This window comes from Leopardus geoffroyi, chromosome C3, assembly GCF_018350155.1.
Source record: "Leopardus geoffroyi isolate Oge1 chromosome C3, O.geoffroyi_Oge1_pat1.0, whole genome shotgun sequence".
Classification (NCBI taxonomy): Eukaryota; Metazoa; Chordata; class Mammalia; order Carnivora; family Felidae; genus Leopardus; species Leopardus geoffroyi.
In genome coordinates this window covers 25,257,868-25,278,122 of record NC_059338.1, presented here as the reverse complement: position 1 = coordinate 25,278,122, position 20,255 = coordinate 25,257,868, and the positions used below count along the sequence as shown (strand labels likewise).

At 45.3% G+C, this 20,255-nt stretch overlaps 1 protein-coding gene across 3 annotated transcripts; it reads left to right on the top strand.

Moving 5' to 3' along the window:
* The first annotated feature begins 490 nt into the window (after positions 1-490).
* On the top strand, positions 491-19,919 carry RHEX (regulator of hemoglobinization and erythroid cell expansion). Of its 3 annotated transcripts, none has more exons than XM_045456215.1 (7): positions 491-601; positions 14,774-14,960; positions 15,067-15,329; positions 15,543-15,643; positions 16,945-17,073; positions 18,298-18,368; positions 18,901-19,919. In XM_045456215.1, the coding sequence occupies exons 3-7, from the start codon at positions 15,319-15,321 to the stop codon at positions 19,099-19,101; spliced, it is 513 nt and encodes a 170-aa protein (XP_045312171.1). In that variant the 5' UTR covers positions 491-601; positions 14,774-14,960; positions 15,067-15,318; the 3' UTR covers positions 19,102-19,919. The 3 variants fall into 3 exon arrangements, with proteins under 3 accessions (XP_045312171.1, XP_045312170.1, XP_045312168.1); XM_045456214.1 differs by having other exon boundaries at positions 14,771-14,960; positions 15,186-15,329; XM_045456212.1 differs by having other exon boundaries at positions 14,771-14,960.
* Positions 19,920-20,255: the final 336 nt, after the last annotated feature.

The window sequence follows — 20,255 nt, the reverse complement described above, 5'->3', positions numbered from 1 at the left end:
TTGGAAAATGATCCTCATCAGTTGCCCTGCATCCCATACGCAATCTCTTTATCTATGGCCACATCAAAGATGGGCCAAGTTGGAAGGGACCTTTGCTAATATCTCGAGACCTACTTCTTCATTTTATGGAGGAAGAACATGAGGTTCCTCGTGGGAAAGTGATTTGTCTGAACTCATGCAGCAAGTTAATATCCGAGGTTGGACTTGAACCCAGGCCTCTTGACTCCTCTTACCCGTGCTCTTTCCCCTCTACCAGGTTATGTGCATATTGGTGGTATTTCAGTGTGCATTCACATGGAGAGAGACTACTAATCTCCTCCATCGGTGTAAACTGTCTGCAAAGAGGAGCCGGGTAGAGCCCTGCTGAGGGAGATAGAAGGTGTTATCTATTGCTTCACTCCGTTCTACTCAACAGAGCTAGATTATTATCTTCTGAGCAGCCTGTCCCCGCCCTGTTGGAAATGATGAAACATTTGCGACTGACCTCCAATGAGTGAGGAGCTTCCGGGTGGGGCTGGGGGGTCTGTGGAGGAGATGTTTCCATCATTGGAAACATTGTCGAAACACCAGCTGGGATCAGACCTTGCTCTTGGCCCTGGAGGTAAGTATTGTCTGGGTCGGTAGAATTTTAGATTAGTTGAAGGAATGTGTCTCTGTGAACATACATGTGTAGAAGTCTCAGAGGGGATTCTCTGTTTATGTGCTGGGATTCCAGAGTGTGGAATTCGATTGCATTCAGCTTGGACTGGACCTGAGATTGAGCAGTTTTTACTTGATGGATATTAGTTTCTTGTTCCCAAGATCTAAGGTATGTCTGCACTAATTGCGGCAGTAATCAGAGCTCCTGGCTGGAAGGTGGGTAGACCTTGGATCCAGACAGAACTAGATCCAAAGAATTCTGCTAGCCCTGTGTAAGCCTCAGTTTCTTCATCTGTAAAATGGGTATAAAACCACCCACCGTCCAGTATTGCTATGAGGATTACAGACAAGGAGTAGTTTAGTGCCCAGTAAAGTGCTACTTTTAAAATAAATTTCTTTTTTTAATTTTTTAAGTCTATTTATTTATTTTGAGAGAGCAAGATTAGGAGAGTGGGGGAGGCGTAGAGAGAGAGAGAGAGAGGGAGAGAGAGAATCCCAAGCAGACTCCTCACGGTCAGCAAAGAGCCCAATGCGGGGCTCCAGCTCACGAACCACAAGATCATGACCTGAGCTGAAATTAAGAGTCTGATACCTAACTGACTGAGCCACCCAGGTACCCCTCCATAATGGCTGTTAATTAATTACTCTGGTCCACTGGAAACCAGATCCAAGAGGATATCTCCCTGCAGAAGGTTTTTCCTTCAGGTTCCAGAAGGTTGTTCTGAGTTGCAAAAAACTGGTGTACGTGGTGGGAAGCGGACCGGGGTGGCAATCTGAAAACGTTATGAATGGGTGCAGGGGGGACCTGGGCGGCTCAGTCGTTTAAGCATTCAACTCTTGATTTTGGCTTAGGTCATGATCCCTGGGCTGTGGGATTGAGCCCCGCGTCAAGCTCCTTGCTGAGTTTGGAGCCTGCTTGAGATTCTCTCTCCTTCTCCCTCTGCTCCTCTTCCTAGCTTTCATGCTCTCTCTCTCTACAAAAAGAAAAAAAAAGAAAAAAGAAGGAAGTTAAAACAAAAGAAAATGTTATAAATGGAAGTCAGAAAATGCGGGCTGTCAAAGAGGAGAGTCATAGAACAACAGCAAAGAATAATAGGTGACCTTACGTAGAGTTTACTATGCGCCCGCAACTCTTCTGACAGCTTGACATATTCTAATTCATTTAATCCTTACAGAAGGCCTGAAAATGTGCTATTCGTAACTTCTCTTCACAGATGAGGGAACTGAGGCACAGAGGTGTTAAATGACTTGATTGAAGTCAAACAGTGAAAGAAAACACTTCTGGAGAAGTTAGCTCGGAAGAGTGTTCTGGGAGCAGTCCTCTGGGGGAGTTTGGAAAGCACAGTGGTCAGAAGTGTAGCTGAGGCACTTAGGGAAGTTGTGGCAGTGGACAGGCCTGTTGCTTGTTCTGTAAACTGACCTTATTATTCAAGCTTTGGCAACTCTACTCAAAAGAATACCTTGAGTGGGATTGGCTGTGCAATTGGCAGGGCGTTGGACAAATGGAAATCTGGGGTTCCCTGTTAAAAAGTTATTAAGAATTTATTTATTTATTTGTTAATGTTTATTTACTTTTGAGAGAGGCAGAGCGCAACTGAGGGAGGGGCAGAGAGAGCGATGAGAGATGGAGACACAGAATCCCAAGTAGGCTCCTGGCTCTGAGCTGTCAGCACAGAATGCGAACCCATGAACCGCGAGATCATGACCTGAGCCGAAGCCGGATGCTCAACCTACTGAACCACCCAGGAGCCCCCCAAAATTATTAAGAATTTAAAGATGGCAAGAGCAGAGCCCGAAACCAATCAAGGGGCCCTTGCCCTATGAGGCTGCATAGGAGTCATGCCCATGAAGCCAGCGCTGGTCCTGAGACCCAGCAGTGAGGCAGGGAAAGTGCTGGAAGATCTCACAGTCTCCCTTACCCCTCTTGATAGACTCTTTGAGGGAGACGTTTGAATTCCCAATGAGCTGAGGAGGCAACGGAGACTCAGGGACATCAACCCTAAGGTTAAACAGTGTTTCTCCTATGTGAATTGATTTGATTGCAAAGAATGTTACAAAGTGCTTCTCCTTCGCGTTGTCTCCAAGTATCGTGGCAGCAACTGCGGAGTATAAAGTATGGACAAGCCCTGGTCAGAGCCACCACAGCATTCACAAACTGAGCATAATCTGTAGAAGGTTCTTCGTTTCTCTGAATTCGGGTTGCATTTATCTCGAGCAATTGCTGACACAATGACTTCCCCAATATTATGAATTAGACATTTTGTATAATTTGGTTTTCTTCCTCAAAAATTGTCAGTGCCTGCCCCTATGAATATGTATTACTAGACATGTGGCGTATCTGGTGGGAACTCAAAGGTGCTATTTCTGGTTGATTGGAGTCTCATCATCTATGTCCACATTAGACTCATAGAATCCTAGAACAACAAAACGTTAGAACTAGACACACCCTCCCCCCTCAGTTGTAGACAGGGAAACTGAGGCTCAGAAAGACAAAGTGACCTGTCAAAGGTGGCCGAATTTGCAAAGTCACCAGGCTGGAAAGTTGATCTGGGTTCTCGTTTCATATTCCAGATGTGTCCCAACCACCTGGGTTGAGGCCCCTGCCATGGTAACCGGCGCTGACGGGAACCCAGAGACGATTTTTCTGACACCCAGGACAAAGGTGACGCCCCAACCCTCTGCTGTCCCCTCACTCCTCCCTTCTCACTGGTGGATATTTTGATCTTCTCCGTCCTCCGGTGCATGGACACGGCAGCAGTCGTGGGAGCAGGGACTGTTTAGGACTGACACCTCCCAGGACCATATGGCTCCGTGCCTTGGGTTGCTTATATCTCCCATCGGAAAGTCATGGGTCAGCCCAGTTTCCTTACAGGGCCCTGTGGAAATGGTGTGTTTATATAGTTCAGCCAGTTTGTGTTGAATCCTCTGTTCTGGTCTGAGGATCACTCCCCGTTGAGCACCCATACGAGCCAGGCACTCAGCTGACCTTCTCAAATACTGTGTGCAGTGTGGTGACGGCTCTGGCCCCAAGCAGCCTGGGTTTGAATTCTGTCCTCCCCATGCGGGATTAGAGTCCGATTTTCTCCTATATAGCCTGGGGACAACCATAGTGGCGACCTCGTAAGTTTGCCATCGTGATGATTAAACGAAGTAATTTATGCAAAATGCTTCGCCTGATGCTGGCACATAGCAAGCACACAACTTGAGTTGAAAAAATGAAACAGGTGCTGTCCCCATTTTTCAGGTAAAACTCGGGGCCTGGGGAAAGAAAGCAACTCACAGCCAGGAGGGCCAGAGCTAAAACTTCAAACCCAATCCCCCTGGCCCCCGAGTCCCCGCTCCTCCGTATTTTCCTGCACCTACTTGTGAGGTTGGCTTGTGGTATACCCCACTTGCTCCCACTCTCTTATTTACATGTGGCTAAATCTGTGTCGAAACTTATTGAAGACGGTGAGTGGATTTCCCTGTAGCCAGAGCTGGGAGCCACCTTTAGCTGGCCTGCTCTGGCCCTCCTTCTCCATCCAGCCATAGCCTGTTCTTCAGTAGTTCTACTCAGCGACTCCTCTCTGAATATTCTGTTGAGCGGGGATCAACTTTTCCTCTGAGATAGTACATAGTATTGACACCACTCCTTCTGAACGTTCATCATGCTTCATGGTGACATCTCTTCTTTTGGATTTTTCGCTTATTAACGTCCGGATTTTCCGACACAGTGTGAGCTCTTGAATGTTCAGACGGCGTTCTCTCCTTCTTCCTGTCCATCAGAGTATTTCGCCCAGGGCCGTGCACCTAGACCTCTCAGTGTGTATTTGATCGATTGGAACTCGGACATTTAGCTGATTGTCTCAGTGTTCTATTAACATGATGAGATATAGTTTAGATTGTAAATAAATTTTTTATGTAGATAAGTTTGGAACTATGCTGATTGAGCAGCTCAGAATTCCTGGGCTTGTTTTCTTTTCCTGATTAGAAAAAAGATACATGTAAATTGCAGAAAACTTTGATATGACAGATAGTGTAAAGAATTAAATAAAACATCATCCACTATTGCAATATGCAGTTTTGTTAACATTTAGGTATATATTTTTTCTATTTCCCCTTTTTGAAAAAAGAACATTAAAATAACCCCCAATTGGGGCGCCTGGGTGGCGCAGTCGGTTGAGCATCCGACTTCATCCCGGTCACGATCTCGCGGTCCGTGAGTTCGAGCCCCGCGTCGGGCTCTGGGCTGATGGCTCGGAGCCTGGAGCCTGTTTCCGATTCTGTGTCTCCCTCTCTCTCTGCCCCTCCCCCGTTCATGCTCTGTCTCTCTCTGTCCCAAAAATAAATAAACGTTGAAAAATAAAATAAAATAAAATAAAATAAAATAACCCCCAATTTAATTACCATAAATTTACATTCACGAATAAATCTATATTTGATATGAAAAATTATTGTCAACGAACTATTCGGGATTTGGCAAACCAAATCAGGTGATTGGGGGTTATCACTAAACTAATATAAAAGACAAAAACATGTAATGACCCAAAGTTTTCTTTTTTGTACAAATTTTCATTCTTTTTTAAGAAAATATGTTCTGTAGGTGGCTAACTATAACTGCATTGTTCTTCCTCATGGAACAGATTCCTTCCCCAGATTAATTTTTTCTCAATATAATTTTAAATGTTGGTATAATATTCCACTCTATACCTTCACCCTAATTTATTTAATCTTTGTGTTTCAATTAGGTTGTTTCCCATTTTTCACTTTTATAGTCAATAGTGGGTACAGCTACCTTGTGATAATAGCTTTAGTCCTATTCCAGATTGTCTGTAAACTGTTCCGTGCCTTCTACCCATTTATCATTTGGGGATAGGAGGGCTTTTCTTAAAATTTTTTTTAATCTAAAACCTTTTAAAGTTATGTATTGCACACACTGGTTCTAACGTTTTTGTCTATTTGCCTTTAAATTTTGCTTATTTGACTTTAATATGTGAAGTTTTAATATTTTAGAGTAGAATCTATTTTTCCTGTTGCTTTGTGACCTCTTCCATTGCATATAAGCTGAGACAGTTTTCTCTCATCTGGGGATTTAATAAATATTATTGAATATGTGAATATCCAGTCCCATATCCTTCTGCTTTTAATGACTCAACTTAAAACTATTTACTTCTTGAATCCCTTTGGAATTTATTTTGTTGTATCACGTCTGGGTGTAAGTTATTTTTTTTCTTACAGGTAGCTAATTCATTATTCTGCGTGCAACATTTTCTAAATGACACTTTCCTTTCCTCCCACTGCCTTGTGAACCACTTTTATGATAATATTTATTGTACATCCTAGTGTAGTTTTTCAAATCTACACCACCCTTTAACAATCGTATGTCAGGAACCTGCCTGGTCACAAATCCTTTTCAAATGTGTTCCAGATCTTCTGGACTGTTGTTAATTTATTGCCCAGATAAATTTTAGAATTAATTTGGAGTCGTAAAAAATTTCTCACTGTAGTTTTGACTGGAGTTATATTGAAGCAACAAATTAATTTCAAAATGATTTTTTTTTTTTTTTTTTTTTTTTTAGTCTTCTGGATTGCCAGTCTGGAACATGGGAATGTTCTCTCTATTAGCATCTCTCTATTAGTTTATGTCTTGTACATCTCTCAGTACGTTTTTATTATTTTCTTCAAAATAACTTTCTGACAATTAAAATTATTCTTAGCTCTATGAGGTGCAATGGCTGCTAAGGTTGCCGGGCCCCCCCTCCATGCAATTCCATTACCTCACTGGTTATTGCTGATACAATAGGAAGAAGAGCTGGTAATTTTAGAATATTTTTAGAATATTTAGGACTTTTCCTGAGTAGTCTGATTAATCTCACTGCTTTTTCAATTGACCGTTTGGGATTTCTAGGTATAAAATCACATCTTTTGCAAATAAGGATAAATTTGACTTGCCCTTCCCCTAGCTGTACCTTCGTTACTTTCACATATCAGTTACTTAGCTTAGGCTCCAACACCCGGCTGCCTGGGCACAAAAACCCCGTTAACTCTTCTTACCACCTTAAGCAAATTACTTAATTTCTACGTGTCTTAGTTTTGCTCTCTGTAAAATGGAAATGACAATTATATTTCAATTTCAATTTTTTTTTTCAACGTTTATTTATTTTTGGGACAGAGAGAGACAGAGCATGAACAGGGGAGGGGCAGAGAGAGAGGGAGACACAGAATCGGAAGCAGGCTCCAGGCTCTGAGCCATCAGCCCAGAGCCCGACGCGGGGCTCGAACTCACGGACCGCAAGATCGTGACCTGGCTGAAGTCGGACGCTTAACCGACTGCGCCACCCAGGCGCCCCTATATTTCAATTAAAAAAAAAAAAGAAAGAAAAGAAAAAGGAGAAAAATAGCACCTACCTCCTAGGGTGATTGAGAGAATCAGGTGAGTTACAGATGTCAAAGTGTCACAGAACATCTCAATAAATATTCCACACCCTTATTATTACTCTAGGTTAGAGGTCGGAGGAACTTCTAACTTCCCAGGGTTAGAGTTTCCAGGATTAATTTTTTAAAATGGTTACAGCAGACATCTTTGTTCTTGGCTGCGAAAACATTTTACCACTTGGTAAGATGTTGATTATTGGTACAGAAGGGATATTCTTTATTATAGTAAGAAATTATTCTCATATTCTTATTTTATTAACTTAAAAAGTAAGAAATGAGTATTTTATTTCATCAAATGTTTTTTGGTGTTTTACTGAGATGAACATTTTATTTTATTATTTTTTTTTTTTTAATTTTTTTTTTTTTTCAACGTTTATTTATTTTGGGGACAGAGAGAGACAGAGCATGAACGGGGGAGGGGCAGAGAGAGAGGGAGACACAGAATTGGAAACAGGCTCCAGGCTCTGAGCCATCAGCCCAGAGCCCGACGCGGGGCTCAAACTCACGGACCGCGAGATCGTGACCTGGCTGAAGTCGGACGCTCAACCGACTGCGCCACCCAGGCGCCCCGAGATGAACATTTTAAAAACTGGTTCTTGGGCTGCCTGGGTGGCCCAGTTGGTTAAGCATCTGACTTTGGCTCAGGTCATGATCTCACAGTTTGTGGGTTTGAGCCCCGCGTTGGGCTCTGTGCTGACAGCTCAGAGCCTGGAGCCTGCTTCAGATTTCGTGTCTCCCTCTCTCTCCGCCTCTCCCCCACTCATGCTCTCTCTCTCTCTGTCTCTCTCTCAAAAATAAATAAATGTTAAAAATAATAATAATAATAATAATAATAAAATAAAAACTTGATCTATTGATGCTATATTCATATCATGTAAGAGGCAATTTGCTGTAATGATTGAGAGCTGGGCTTGGTTTGAAATTTGGCTCTGGCAATGGTGGGGGGATGATGGGGGACCAAGGCAAATTGCTCAACCTCTCCAAACCTCTCTGTCTTATCTAGGAAATGGTGGTAGTGTCTATCCTTGCAGAGTAAGGTCATGTTAAATACCCAACATTAGTTTTCATTATTGTAATAACTAATTTCCTGGATGTTCCTGAAGGAACTCCTTGACATTATCCTATATTTACTTCTGTATTTGTAAGTGACAAGATCCTGCAGAGTTTTCCACCTTTTTTATGCTCTGGATCTGCTTATACAGCATAAACATTATGTGTTCCTTAAAAGTTTAAAGTAACTTATTTTCTAAAACTATTCGGGGGGTGCCTGGGTGAGTCGATTGAGAGTCTGACTCTTGATTTTGGTTCACGTCATGATCCTAGTATCATGGGATCGAGCCCGACATCGGACTCCCATGCTGAGAGTGGAGCCTGCTTAAGACGATCTCTCTCCCTCTGCCCCACTCTCTAAAATTAAAACAAAACAAAACAAAACAAAAAAAACCCAACTATTTGGACACAAAATTTGAGTAGATTAATGCCAATAATGCTTTTAATTTCTAAATAACAGTAACTCTCTTTTATTGTATGCTTCTTTCTTTTTAAAAAAATTTTTTTAATGTTTATTTATTTTTGAGAGAGGGAGAAACAGCATGTGAGCGGGGAGGGGCAGAGAGAGAGGGAGACACAGAATATGAAGGAGATTCCAGGCTCCGAGCCATCAGCACAGAGCCCCGATGCGGGGCTCAGACTCACAAACTGCGAGATCATGACCTGACCCAAAGTCGGACGCTCAACCGACTGAGCCACCCAGGCGCCCCTATTGTATGCTTCTTTCTATGTGGCGAAAGTTGTAATAACTACTTCACATAACTCATCTTTATCCTCAGAAGCAGGTATCATTTGTATCCATCTTATTCAAACCTAAGAACCAGTTATCATTGCTCCCATCTTACAGATAAGAAAACTAAGGCTTTGAAGGGTTCAAGAACTAGACCAAGCTCATGCAGGGAATGAGCTGGGGTGTGAACCCACGCTTCCAGACTCTAGTTCTCTGTCTTTAGCGGCTACATGCCATGCTGCCTCCCCGACTTCTTTCTTGTGATCTTGTTTTGGTTTTGGTGCCTTATGGAATCAATTTTGCTCGTTTATATCTTTCTAGAAACTCATGAATTTTATTGAGATTACATTAAAAAATTCCTTAGTAGCCTCACAGTTTTTGATCTCCTCTGTTTCCGTGGTTATATACATAATCGTGTATGTATATGGTTTCCGTGGTTTGGCTGATTTATGTTTCCTCCTTTTTTTGATTATTCCCAACTGCATATTAAATTAAGGAAGAAAAGTCTAGTAATGCGGAGGAGACTGGATGATGTTATAAAATAGAAACAGATTTTGTTTTTCTTTCAAAATATCCCATTTCCATCCAAATTTGCTTCTCTTTCCCCTTCCTGACTTCAGTCTTTAAAGAACAGAATGCTTGGAGCTAGAAGGAGCCTGAGGACTTTCAAGCACCAAGCCCCTTCATTTTCCAGGGCCTAGAAAGGATTCTACCCGTCCCAGCTCCCCAGCAGGCAAGCGCAGGAGAGAGAGAGAGACAGAGACAGAGACAGAGCGCGAGCAATGAGGGGCAGAGAGAGAGGGAGACACAGAATCTGAAGCAGGCTCCAGGCTCTGGGCTGTCAGCACAGACCCCGATGTGGAGCTCAAACTCACGAATGGTGAGATCATGACCTGAGTGGAAGTTGATGCTTAACGGACTGAGCTACCCAGGAGCCCCTAAAGCTACTTAATTTTAAAAGATTGATAGCCTAACAATGTTGAGAGTGATTATTGATTATTGCATTCCATATGATTTTCATGTAAATCATCTTCTATTGTGCTTTTTTCAAACGACTCTTTGTGACTCTTCAGTGAAAGCATGGTGTCAGCCAGGAGGAGGTGCATCTTAATTATTTCACCTCTATGTTAGGCTGTATGTACCAACGAGAGCCCCACGAGAGCTCCTCTATCAGAAGAAAGGGGAAACAATAAGATGGGACCCAGGTCTAACTGGACGTCTCGGGACTTCCACCCAGGCCTGAAGCAAGCAGAGGAGAGGCTCCCAGCACCCTGTGGGAGCGTGATTGGGAAATGCCTGGCAGGGCGTTACATTAGTATTGGTCTGGGCATCAAAACTAAGCACGTGAAAGAGGATAGGAGAGCCCAAGTCTTGATCATAGAATGAGCCACGGCAAACTCTCATGGTCCAGGCACTTTTTTCACAACATAATTACTCTAAATTGCTCATTTCCTGGTTATTTGGTATATGTGTGTGTTGTGGGGGGAGTGCAGATGAGCAGATGTTTTTGCCCACTGTCTGATCAGCAATCTGCAATTAGACCCCAAGGAACAACCTGCTCATTGTGGTTAGGGGCCATTAGCCACTTAAATAATGACATCTGTCATCATTTTCATACCTCATCCTGTCCCTGATCTTATCTTCAAACTGTGCTCAACATGAATGCCTGACTTTCCTAAAATAGACCAACTCGATTTTTAATAGCTCTACTCCAGTCACCATCTTGGTGAAGTGTTTCAGGGTTGAACAACGTGTAGTTCGCAACTTCCTCGATTTACGATGGGGTCAGCTCCCGATAATCCCATCATAAATCGCAACTATTATAAGTCGGAAATGCTTTTACTCCACCTAACCTACCAAACATCAGAGCTTAGCCTAGCCTGCCTTAAACGTGCTCAAAACACTTATATTAGCCTAAAATCTAGTCATCTGACACAGAGCCTGTTGTTTAATAAAGTGTTGAATAGCTCATGTACTTTATTGAATCCTGTACTGAAAGTGAAGAACGGAAGGCGTGTGTGGGCACAGAAGGGTTATGAGTGTGTTGTTTGTGGACCCTCATGATCGCGTGGCTTATTGGGAGCTGCCCCACATCAGAGAGGGTTTGCACAGCATATCGCCAGCTCACAAAAAGATCTAAGGTCAAAATTCCAAGTACGGTTTCTACTGAATGGGTATGCTTTTCCATACCCATTGTAACATCTAAAAATTAAGTCAAACTGTCGTGGGGCCCATCCGTAATCATCGAGTGCTTCTCACAAGCCTGATGTTGCATGAAGTTCCATACAAACAGCATAAAGCACTGAGCCCACACAAGAACTCTCTGAGATAGAGGCTATCGTTCTCCTCATCTTACAGGTACAGGAGCTGAGGTACTGAGAGGTTTAATAATTCACATCTAGAAGGGAACAGAACTTGGATTCAGACTGAAGTCTGTTGGACTTTATGCTATATACTGACACAGGTTCTGTGCACCATTTGGTTAGTGAGATGTTCACAATATACCAAAATGATGGAAGGAAGCGTAGGCAATATGGTTCTGTACAAAGAGCCAAACTAAGATATTGGTTTTAAAATAATGGGACATTTATTTAATGCAGCGATTCTCAACTGGGGGCAAAAGTGACTGTCTCACCCTGGGGCATTTGGAAATGTGTGGGGTCATTTTTGGTCATTTTGGTTGTTACATTAGCCTGTTACGATGGTGGTCTTCCAAGATGCTGAATATCCAGTGGGGCGCAAAACAGCTCTAGACAACGAGGAACTGTCTGGCTCTGAATGTCACAGAGCGCTAAGAAACACTGATAAAGTAGAATAGGAGCATGCCAGAAACTCAAGTATGTAGCAAACTCAAATGGCTTCAGGGATCAGTCAGGGAGGGAAGAGCACATACCCCTTCTTAGGGCATCCAAATCCAAATCTTTTTTTTTTTTTTTTTTTTTAATTTTTTTTTTTCAACGTTTATTTATTTTTGGGGGGACAGAGAGAGACAGAGCATGAACGGGGGAGGGGCAGAGAGAGAGGGAGACACAGAATCGGAAACAGGCTCCAGGCTCCGAGCCATCAGCCCAGAGCCTGACGCGGGGCTCGAACTCACGGACCGCGAGATCGTGACCTGGCTGAAGTCGGACGCTTAACCGACTGCGCCACCCAGGCGCCCCCAAATCCAAATCTTTAAAGGACTTCATCAGACAAAATCACCTAGGCGCCGAATTTGGCCCGAGGGCCTCCAGAGTGGAACTTTTTAATGAAGGCTTTTCTGATCTGGAAACATGTTTACGATATATATACTCAGTGAAGAGAAGAAGCTGCTGATCAATATGATGTTTAGAAAAGATTGTACACGTGTAAACACGGATTTACATGCACACCTATGCACAGTACATACATGTATGAGAACCTGTGGAAAGTGCTCTGGAGTCAACCGTGGGGTGATTTTGTGAAATGCTTTGCTTATTTGCATTTTGAATTGTGCCACAAGTATCTATTAGTTGTTTAATTTTTAATGAATAAGGAGAGAAAGGAGCCTTAAAAGAAATTAAAATTTAAGTGTGGTTTCAGAACCCAGCCCTAGTGGCTTTCTGGCCATCCCCTTGGATGAAAGAAGGAGAATAATTTCTGTGATTAAGGACAAATGAGACATTGAATATGAGGTAATCAATACTGACACACCAGAGGGGCGCCTGGGTGGCTCAGTCGGTTAAACGTCTGACCTCAGCTCGGGTCACCATCTCACAGCTCATGAGTTTGAGCCCCGTGTTGAACTCTGTGCCGATGGCTCAGAGCCTGGAGCCTGCTTCGGATTCTGTGTCTCCTTCTCTCTCTGCCTCTCTCCCCTCGTGCTCTGTTTCTCCCTCTCTCTCTCTGAAAACTAAATAAATATTAAACAAAAAATCCTAACATACTAAAACGCCTTTGAAAATGAACACTGTTGGTTCCCAGAGACACCAGCCTGTGATTTTTGTCTTTCATGATGCCATACAGCTCTCCCGGTGAAGTCTGATCTTTTGCAGCTGCCCCAGAAATCAATACTGCAATTTGCTTGAGAAATCAATGCCTGTCGAAATTTCAAGAGGGTTTATCCAAAATAAGACAAGAGCCGGGCATTTAAAATATAACTATGCCCTTTTCCATCAAGTTGCCCAATCCTTCAAGATCACTGTTTTCCCTGAAAAATCCCCATTTTGCTTCATCTCCATCGTTTCTGTGTTTTATTTCCAGCGTCTTGACTCTGCAAATTTCATTTCGTGCACAAGTCACTTTCGACTAAGCTTTCTTTCTGCAGTTTGCTCATCCTGCGGGGGGATACTGGATTTTCTACCCACTGGTCTATGGACTTCAGGGACTTCCCGGAGTCCTTTCTCACCTGCCTTCTGGGGTGTGTTCACCTCCTGCTCCCTGCCTCCCCCCCCCCCACACTGTAGCCCCTTCTTACCAGCACCTGATGTTTACGAGGCAACCGGGCACATTTACCTTGACAAGCAATGGGTAGATAGCGTTAGGTTCCTTTGGGAGAAGTATCTAGAATTAATTATGTAGGGAAGGGGGTGGGGTAAGGAAGTACGATGAAGAAATTGGGTATGTGTTGCTTCCAACTTTTGATCTTGTGAAGAAAAGCCACTGCCAAGGACTAGCGTGTTGGTATATGAAAGGAGATGGTGTATTTTCTCTCTGGAAACTTGCAGCTGGCCAACGCCCACAGCCCTGGAGAGGGTTTGGTGGCAAACCCCACAGCCTTCCTGCCCCTCATTGCCTTCTCTCTGTCTTGATTCTTGGTCTGAGTTCTGATCTTAGAAAGCCCCATTGTGAAAACTACAAATAAAAACAAGACTTTCAGGACTTTCCCACTGCCCTTAGCCCTTGGAAACACTGATGGGGAAAATAGGTGTCAGAAACAGTGAAAGGCTGTTTAAGGTTTATGGTCTGCAGCAGGGCGGTGGGTGGTCGTCTTCCCATCTCTGCTGAGTTAAGTGTCATCTCAGAGGCTTTGAAATTATCCTGCCTTTGTCTTTTAGTAAATTCCATATTCAGCAACATGCTGATGAAATTCATAAGCTGATTTTTTAAATTAATTTTTTAATGTTTATTTTTTGAGAGAGAGAGAAACAGAACATGAGCAGAGGAGGGACAGAAAGAGAGGGAGTCACAGAATCCGAAGCAGGCTCCAGGCTCCAAGCTGTCAGCACAGAGCCTGATGTGGGGCTCGAACCCACTAGCCGTGAGATCATGAGTTGAGCTGAAGTCGGACGCTTAACTGACTGAGCTACCCAGGCACCTGATTTTATTTATTTATTTGTTTATTTATTTATTTATTTAAATATTTTTTTATTTATTTTTGAAGGAGAGAGAGAGACAGAGCATGAGCAGGGGAGGGGCAGAGAGAGGGAGACACAGAATCCGAAGTGGGCTCCAGGCTCCGAGCTGTCAGCACAGAGCCCGATGCGGGGCTCGAACCCACAAACTGTGAGATCATGACCCGAGCTGAAGCCGGACGCTCAACCGACTGAGCCACCCAGGCGCCCCCTGATTTTTAAAATCAACATATTCATGAGTGTGTAAGAGCATCCAGAGTCTAAACCCCAACGATATCCAGAGTCTAAAACCCCACGAAGCCATGAATGGTGTGCATGTGATTTCTTTCTTTTTTTTTTTAAGTTTATTTATTTATTGAGAGAGAGAGAGAGAGAGAGAGAGTGCAAGCAGGATACAGGCAGATAGAGAGAGAGAGGGAGTGAGAAAGAATCCCAAGCAGGCTCAACACCGTCAGTGCAGAGCCTGATGTGGGGCCTGAGCTCACAAACTGAGATCATGACCTGAGTTGAGACCAAGAGTCTGTCGCCTAACGGATTGAGCCACCCAGGCACCCCAAGATTTGGATTTCTTTAACACATCTCTCCTGGCGTATTCGCGCATGTTCAACCCCTTGGTGCTTTCCAGCAGCAGGTGAAGATTCTCTGAAAGCCAAGACCAGTGGTTGAACGTGCAGGCTTGGACTTAGAGCCCAAATTCAGGCCCAACCACTTGCCAGCTGTGCGACCTCAGACATAAGCCTCTGCTCTCTGAATCTCATGCTGCTTGTTATCGAAAGAGCGTACTGATATCTCAGCCATGGGACCGTGTGAATCAGGTAGGATGGTGGGTGTGCCAGGGGCTCAGCGCTGGGGCTGTCATCGAGTGCGTGCCCACCCCGTTCGATGCTAACACCGAACTATGAGATACCGCCTGTTTTGTAGATTCAAAGCTTGCAATCTGGGGAGAGGAAAGCCGGTGACCCCCTGAGCAGCTGAGTTCGCCTGAAGGGAATTGGAGCGTAGAGCCCGGGAGTCCTGACCCGCTGCCTTGCCTCCTGCAGGTCTGTAGGACAGTCCCGCGGGTGGCACTACGTGGAGACGAAGTGCCCAGAGTGGTTCCTTCCAGGTGTCTTCTTCCTGCCCCCACCAAAGCCTGAGCCTCACCTACGCCCACAGCTACCCTGCAAGTTCATCATGCTGACGGAGTGAGTGGTTCCCATCAGACTGTGCACCTGGCTTCCAAGCGTGCACGCCACGTTCCCTGGCTCCCTACACCTTCCCGTCCAGAGAGGCCAAGAGACCTGCCCTGAGACACACGGCAACACCAGATGGCTGCCTCTGGCTGGGGGCAGGGTGGGTTTGCAGCCGAGTTAGAATCTCCACAACCTCTAACTCTGACCCTGCTCCGTTCCCAACAGAGACATGAAGTTCTGGCATGGCTTAGTGATCGCAGTGGTGTCCCTCATTCTACAGACCTGCCTCTTCGCTGCCATCAACTACCTGCTCAGCAGGCACATGGGTAAATAGCCTGGCGCTCTTTCCTCCTAGTCACCTGTAGGGACCACCCCTGAGCCTAGAGCAAGATGAGCCCCGGAATACCCCTTGAATACCTACTTGAGGATCCACTAGCCGGGTCATCCCTTACTGGGTAATCCCCACTCTGACCCAACCTATTTCTGGTTGGAATGATGGCCCAAAGCCCTTCCACCACCCAGACCTTCTACCTAGGGATAAGCTTCTGCAGTACTCTTGAGGGTGGGCTCATTTAGCCTGGGCCTAACTTTCTTCATCACCACCAAAGGACTCAAAATGAAGAAAGGACTTTGAATTCCAGGAGAAGGGAATATGGCTAGACTAAAAGATGGACTTAAATTCTTTTTTTTTCCAATATATGAAATTTATTGTCAAATTGGTTTCCATACAACACCCAGTGCTCATCCCAAAAGGTGCCCTCCTCAATACCCATCACCCACCCTCCACTCCCTCCCACCCACCATCAACCCTCAGTTTGTTCTCAGTTTTTAAGAGTCTCCGATGGTTTGGCTCTCTCCCTCTCGAACCTCTTTTTTTTTTCCTTCCCCTCCCCCACGGGTTTCTGTTAAGTTTCTCAGGATCCACATAAGAGTGAAAACATATGGTATCTGTCTTTCTCTGTATGGCTTATTTCACTTAGCATCACACTCTCCAGTTCCAAGATGGACTTAAATTCTTGAACTGATTTACTGTGTTCTGTTCTGGGATGGCATTAAAATTAGGGAAAGTAAAATAAAGGGACTCTAGGCTTCTCTAGCCATTCATTCATTCATTCATTCGTTCAATATGACAGGGAACCAAACAAAAATCTGTGTCCTTATATAACTTACATGTCATGGGGGGCACAGACAACAAACTAGATAAACAGGTAATATACACATGTTAGATTATGGTGAGTGCTAGGGAAGAAAAAGATGAAGCAAGGCAAGGAGGTACGAATTGGATGATGGCCAGCATCACTGAAATGCCAACATTTTAGTATAAACATCTGGCAGTAAGGAAGCGAGCGGCACCTGCAAAGGCCCTGAGGCAGAAAGCTGTTTGGAAGAGAGGCCAGTGTGGCTGGAACGGAGAGAGGGGGAAACAGCGAGGCCACAGGGGGCCTTGGAGGCTGGGGCTTTGGCTCATCCTGCAAGCGAGGTGAGAGGTGCTGCAGGGTTGTGAGCAGAGCGCTGAGGTTTGAAGAGATCCCTCTGAATGTTTTGCCGTCTCGAGGGCAGTGCTCAGAGACAGGATGTTCCTGACCTGGAGAGCTGGCACTTTTGACCCTTGCCCTGTCCCCTTTAGCCAGCCAGAGTGAGCGGATCCTGAAAGGGGCCAGGCTCCAGGCCCCCTGGCCCAGCCCTGCGCAGCGTCAGCCATGTGCTGCCACGGAGGAGACGCGAAGCGCTCCTGTGTCTGCGCCCCGACACAGGCGTGAGTAACGGGGCAGGGGAAGAACTTGTCATAAAGCTTATTCTGCTCTGTCCGGGCCGAAGGCCTCACCAGCCTAGCTTTTCCAGCAAGCTACTCTTTCATCACGCAGGGCAGATCTCGCTGGGTTTGGGTGGGTCTAAGTTCTTTTCCCCCTCTGGTCATGTGTGAGCCACTGCAGAGGGGGCTTGGGGCCGTCTCTGCTCCTGTCTTTGTCATTGATACTATGGCACCTGTTTCCGTCTGGCCGAGATTTCAACTGCCTCTGCCTGCCTCTGGCCGTGGTATTCAGGGGTTTTAATAAATGCTAGTGTTGGTGATGGTTCAAGTCTACGTTCCCCTCTGGCAGGCGAGCCAGCAGGAATACCACCCACTGGTTTTCTCTCTCGAGGCTTGGGAGACCCACCAGGTCACCGTTCACACAATGGAAATTGCTGCTTCCGAAGCAAGACAGCAACCCCTGGGTGCTCACTCCCCAGAGATCGCACCTTTTCCAGCGGGTTTTCTCTTGATCGATTTGCATCCGCTCCGACCTTCCGATTTTATCTTTTCAGTTGGGGAGATCTGGTTGTCAGGCTTCCCTGGCACCGAGATAAGACCTCGGCACAGGAGAGAACCAGAAGAGACCACTCATGTGAATCCGGTGTTTCTGCGGAAAGGGATTGGCACTGGCCTCATCGTGACCCTGGCCCTAGAGCCAGTCACCGAAGCCTGGCCAGAATCAGAGACTCTCTGGCAGGGACCTCAAAGATCGTCATGCAACCTCCTTGTTTCACAGGGAGCAAAACCAGACACAAAAAGGGATGTCACCTGACTAGAGTTAGTGACAGGTCTAGAGCAAAACCTGTGGCCGGGACTAGGGAGGCCAGAGCTACGTGCTCGGGGCCACACTGCGTCAGCATGTTCCTGCTTCTCCCTCCAGCACAATCAAGTGATATTAGTCTTAGATGGAGCTGGACAGCGCGGCAGGGTCTGGACTCTTGGGCACATTCTTGCCTATTTGGCGGGGTGGAGGGGGGCGCTTTCTCTCCCCACCCTTTCTCTGTCCAGTGTCTTCTTTCTCTATTGGGGGCTCCGTATCTCTCTTCCCCGCTTGTCTTTGCATGGCTGGCTCTGCCTGACTTTGTCCCCTTCTCCCTTCCGTTGTGCCCATCCCCTCCTAACACCCCCCACCCCCCACCCCACTCCCCAGTGTTCCTTAGAAGAACAGTTTCTATTTCTCCCTAGATGACAGTGACACGTCCTCAGATAGCTCCAACAGCGCGGACGTCTCCGGCAGCTTGCCTCCCACCTGCCAGGTAATGGACACCCCTAGTGGTCCCAGCCCTTCATATGCAGTTGGGGTCCTTGCTGTAAAAGACTGAGCATCCAGGCCACCCCAGCTACAAGGATGGGAGCAAAGATGGAGGGGTTTCTTGAGTCATTACAACATCCTCGGGTGACGGGTGTCATGATCCTCGGGTTCATGGCATCCCCACAAAATGGGTCTGAGTGAACTATAAAAATGCAAATGTCAATGGACCACCTCCTCCTCGCCATATCCCAGTCACCAGGCCAAAGTCTGCTCTGAGTCCTGACCTCACGGGGATTGAGTCTCCACATCTTTCCTGAAACCCCTTAATTCCCTGCAGACAGAGGCACAGAGCTGTTGGTAGTGTTCCCCCTTGGCCTGGCCCTACTCTCCGACACAGCCACCCGGAGCCAGCTTCTCTCCCTGCCAGCCTAGGGCGAGACGAGGATCCTTCAGTGAGAGTTCAGTCCTGGGGGGGTCCCCTCCTCCAACCCTGGTAGGAATCTTGACCCACATTTCTCTGCTTTTTTTCCCCTAAGGCCACCAAGGACGTGAATTACACACAAGTGGTCTTTTCAGCCCCTGGAGGACTAAAAACTGAATCTGCCCTGGACTATGAGAACATAAAGGAAACCACAGACTATGTCAATGTCAATCCAAAAAGCCACAGGCCCAATTTCTGGACTTTTGTGAACCCTGCTAACTCTGAGTCGGTAGAATACACTCAGGTGGCCATGTGAATTCTAGGGTTTTAATGGGGTGCAGTTCTCTACAAATTCTTGCACTTATTTTGGAAGGGAATGACGTTTTGTTTTGTTTTGTTTTGTTTTGTTTTGTTTTGTTTTGTTTTAAACAAGGCATAGGAGAATAAGTAGGCCTGTATCTCATTCAGCAAGAAAGATTCAGGTCAGCTGTCAAGTAGAACTTCCAGGATAAGTATGAATGAGTGGAGATATCAGTAGAGAAAGCGGTAATGTCTTTCTCCACAGAAAATTGTGGAAAAAAAAATGTTTGATCAGCTGTAGCAGAGTTCTGTTTGGTAACCTTACCGTTAAAATGACTCTCCGGGCTTTTTAATTTTTTGGCAATAAACAACTTCCTTAAAAATTTTAAATGAAACGGCAACTACCAATTCCCCTTTTCCTTGTGCCTAACCCTGCACGCTGCCCCTTTTCAGAGCTACGTCTAGCTGAGCAATCCCGCTCTGCCCTCAGCACTTTAAATAGGCCACTTAGAAAGCCTGCCATCATCCAACCTTCGAATTCCCTGTTTTTTAGGGAACAAAAGATGACAGACAGAGTTCTGGGTAAACACCAACTAGCATCACAATCTGGGATTCCAGAGAAAAATCTCCCCAAATTCAATCCAATGGAATGTAATAGTCTTTTCTGGATTGTTCTTTGTTTGTGTAAAGCCAATTAGGAATACAAGGGCACTTTCTTAGCTTGATTAAGAATAGCTTGTCTCAGGGGCGCCTTGGAGGCACAGATGGTTAAGCATCAGACTCTTCATCTTGGCTCAGGGCATGATCTCACGGTTCGTGAGTTCGAGTCCCACATGGGGCTTTGTGTTGACAGCATGGAGCCTGCTTGGGATACTCTCTCTCTCTATTTCTCTGCCCCTCCCTCTCTCTCTCTCTCTCAAAATAAATAAATGTTAAAGATAAAAGAATAGCTTATCTCAAATCAGCTGACTTCATGATATTTATGGGTAAGGACCTAGAACATAATTTTATTGAATCATGAATGGAGTAAGTGTCCACAAACCTGTCGTTTCCTTCATCTAACATTGTTCTAGAAGTCCTAATCGGTACAATAAAACAGTTGCCCAAAAGAAGAACTGTCAGTACTGGAAAGGAGGATAAACTTGGTCACTGTTTGCAGACAGTCTAGTC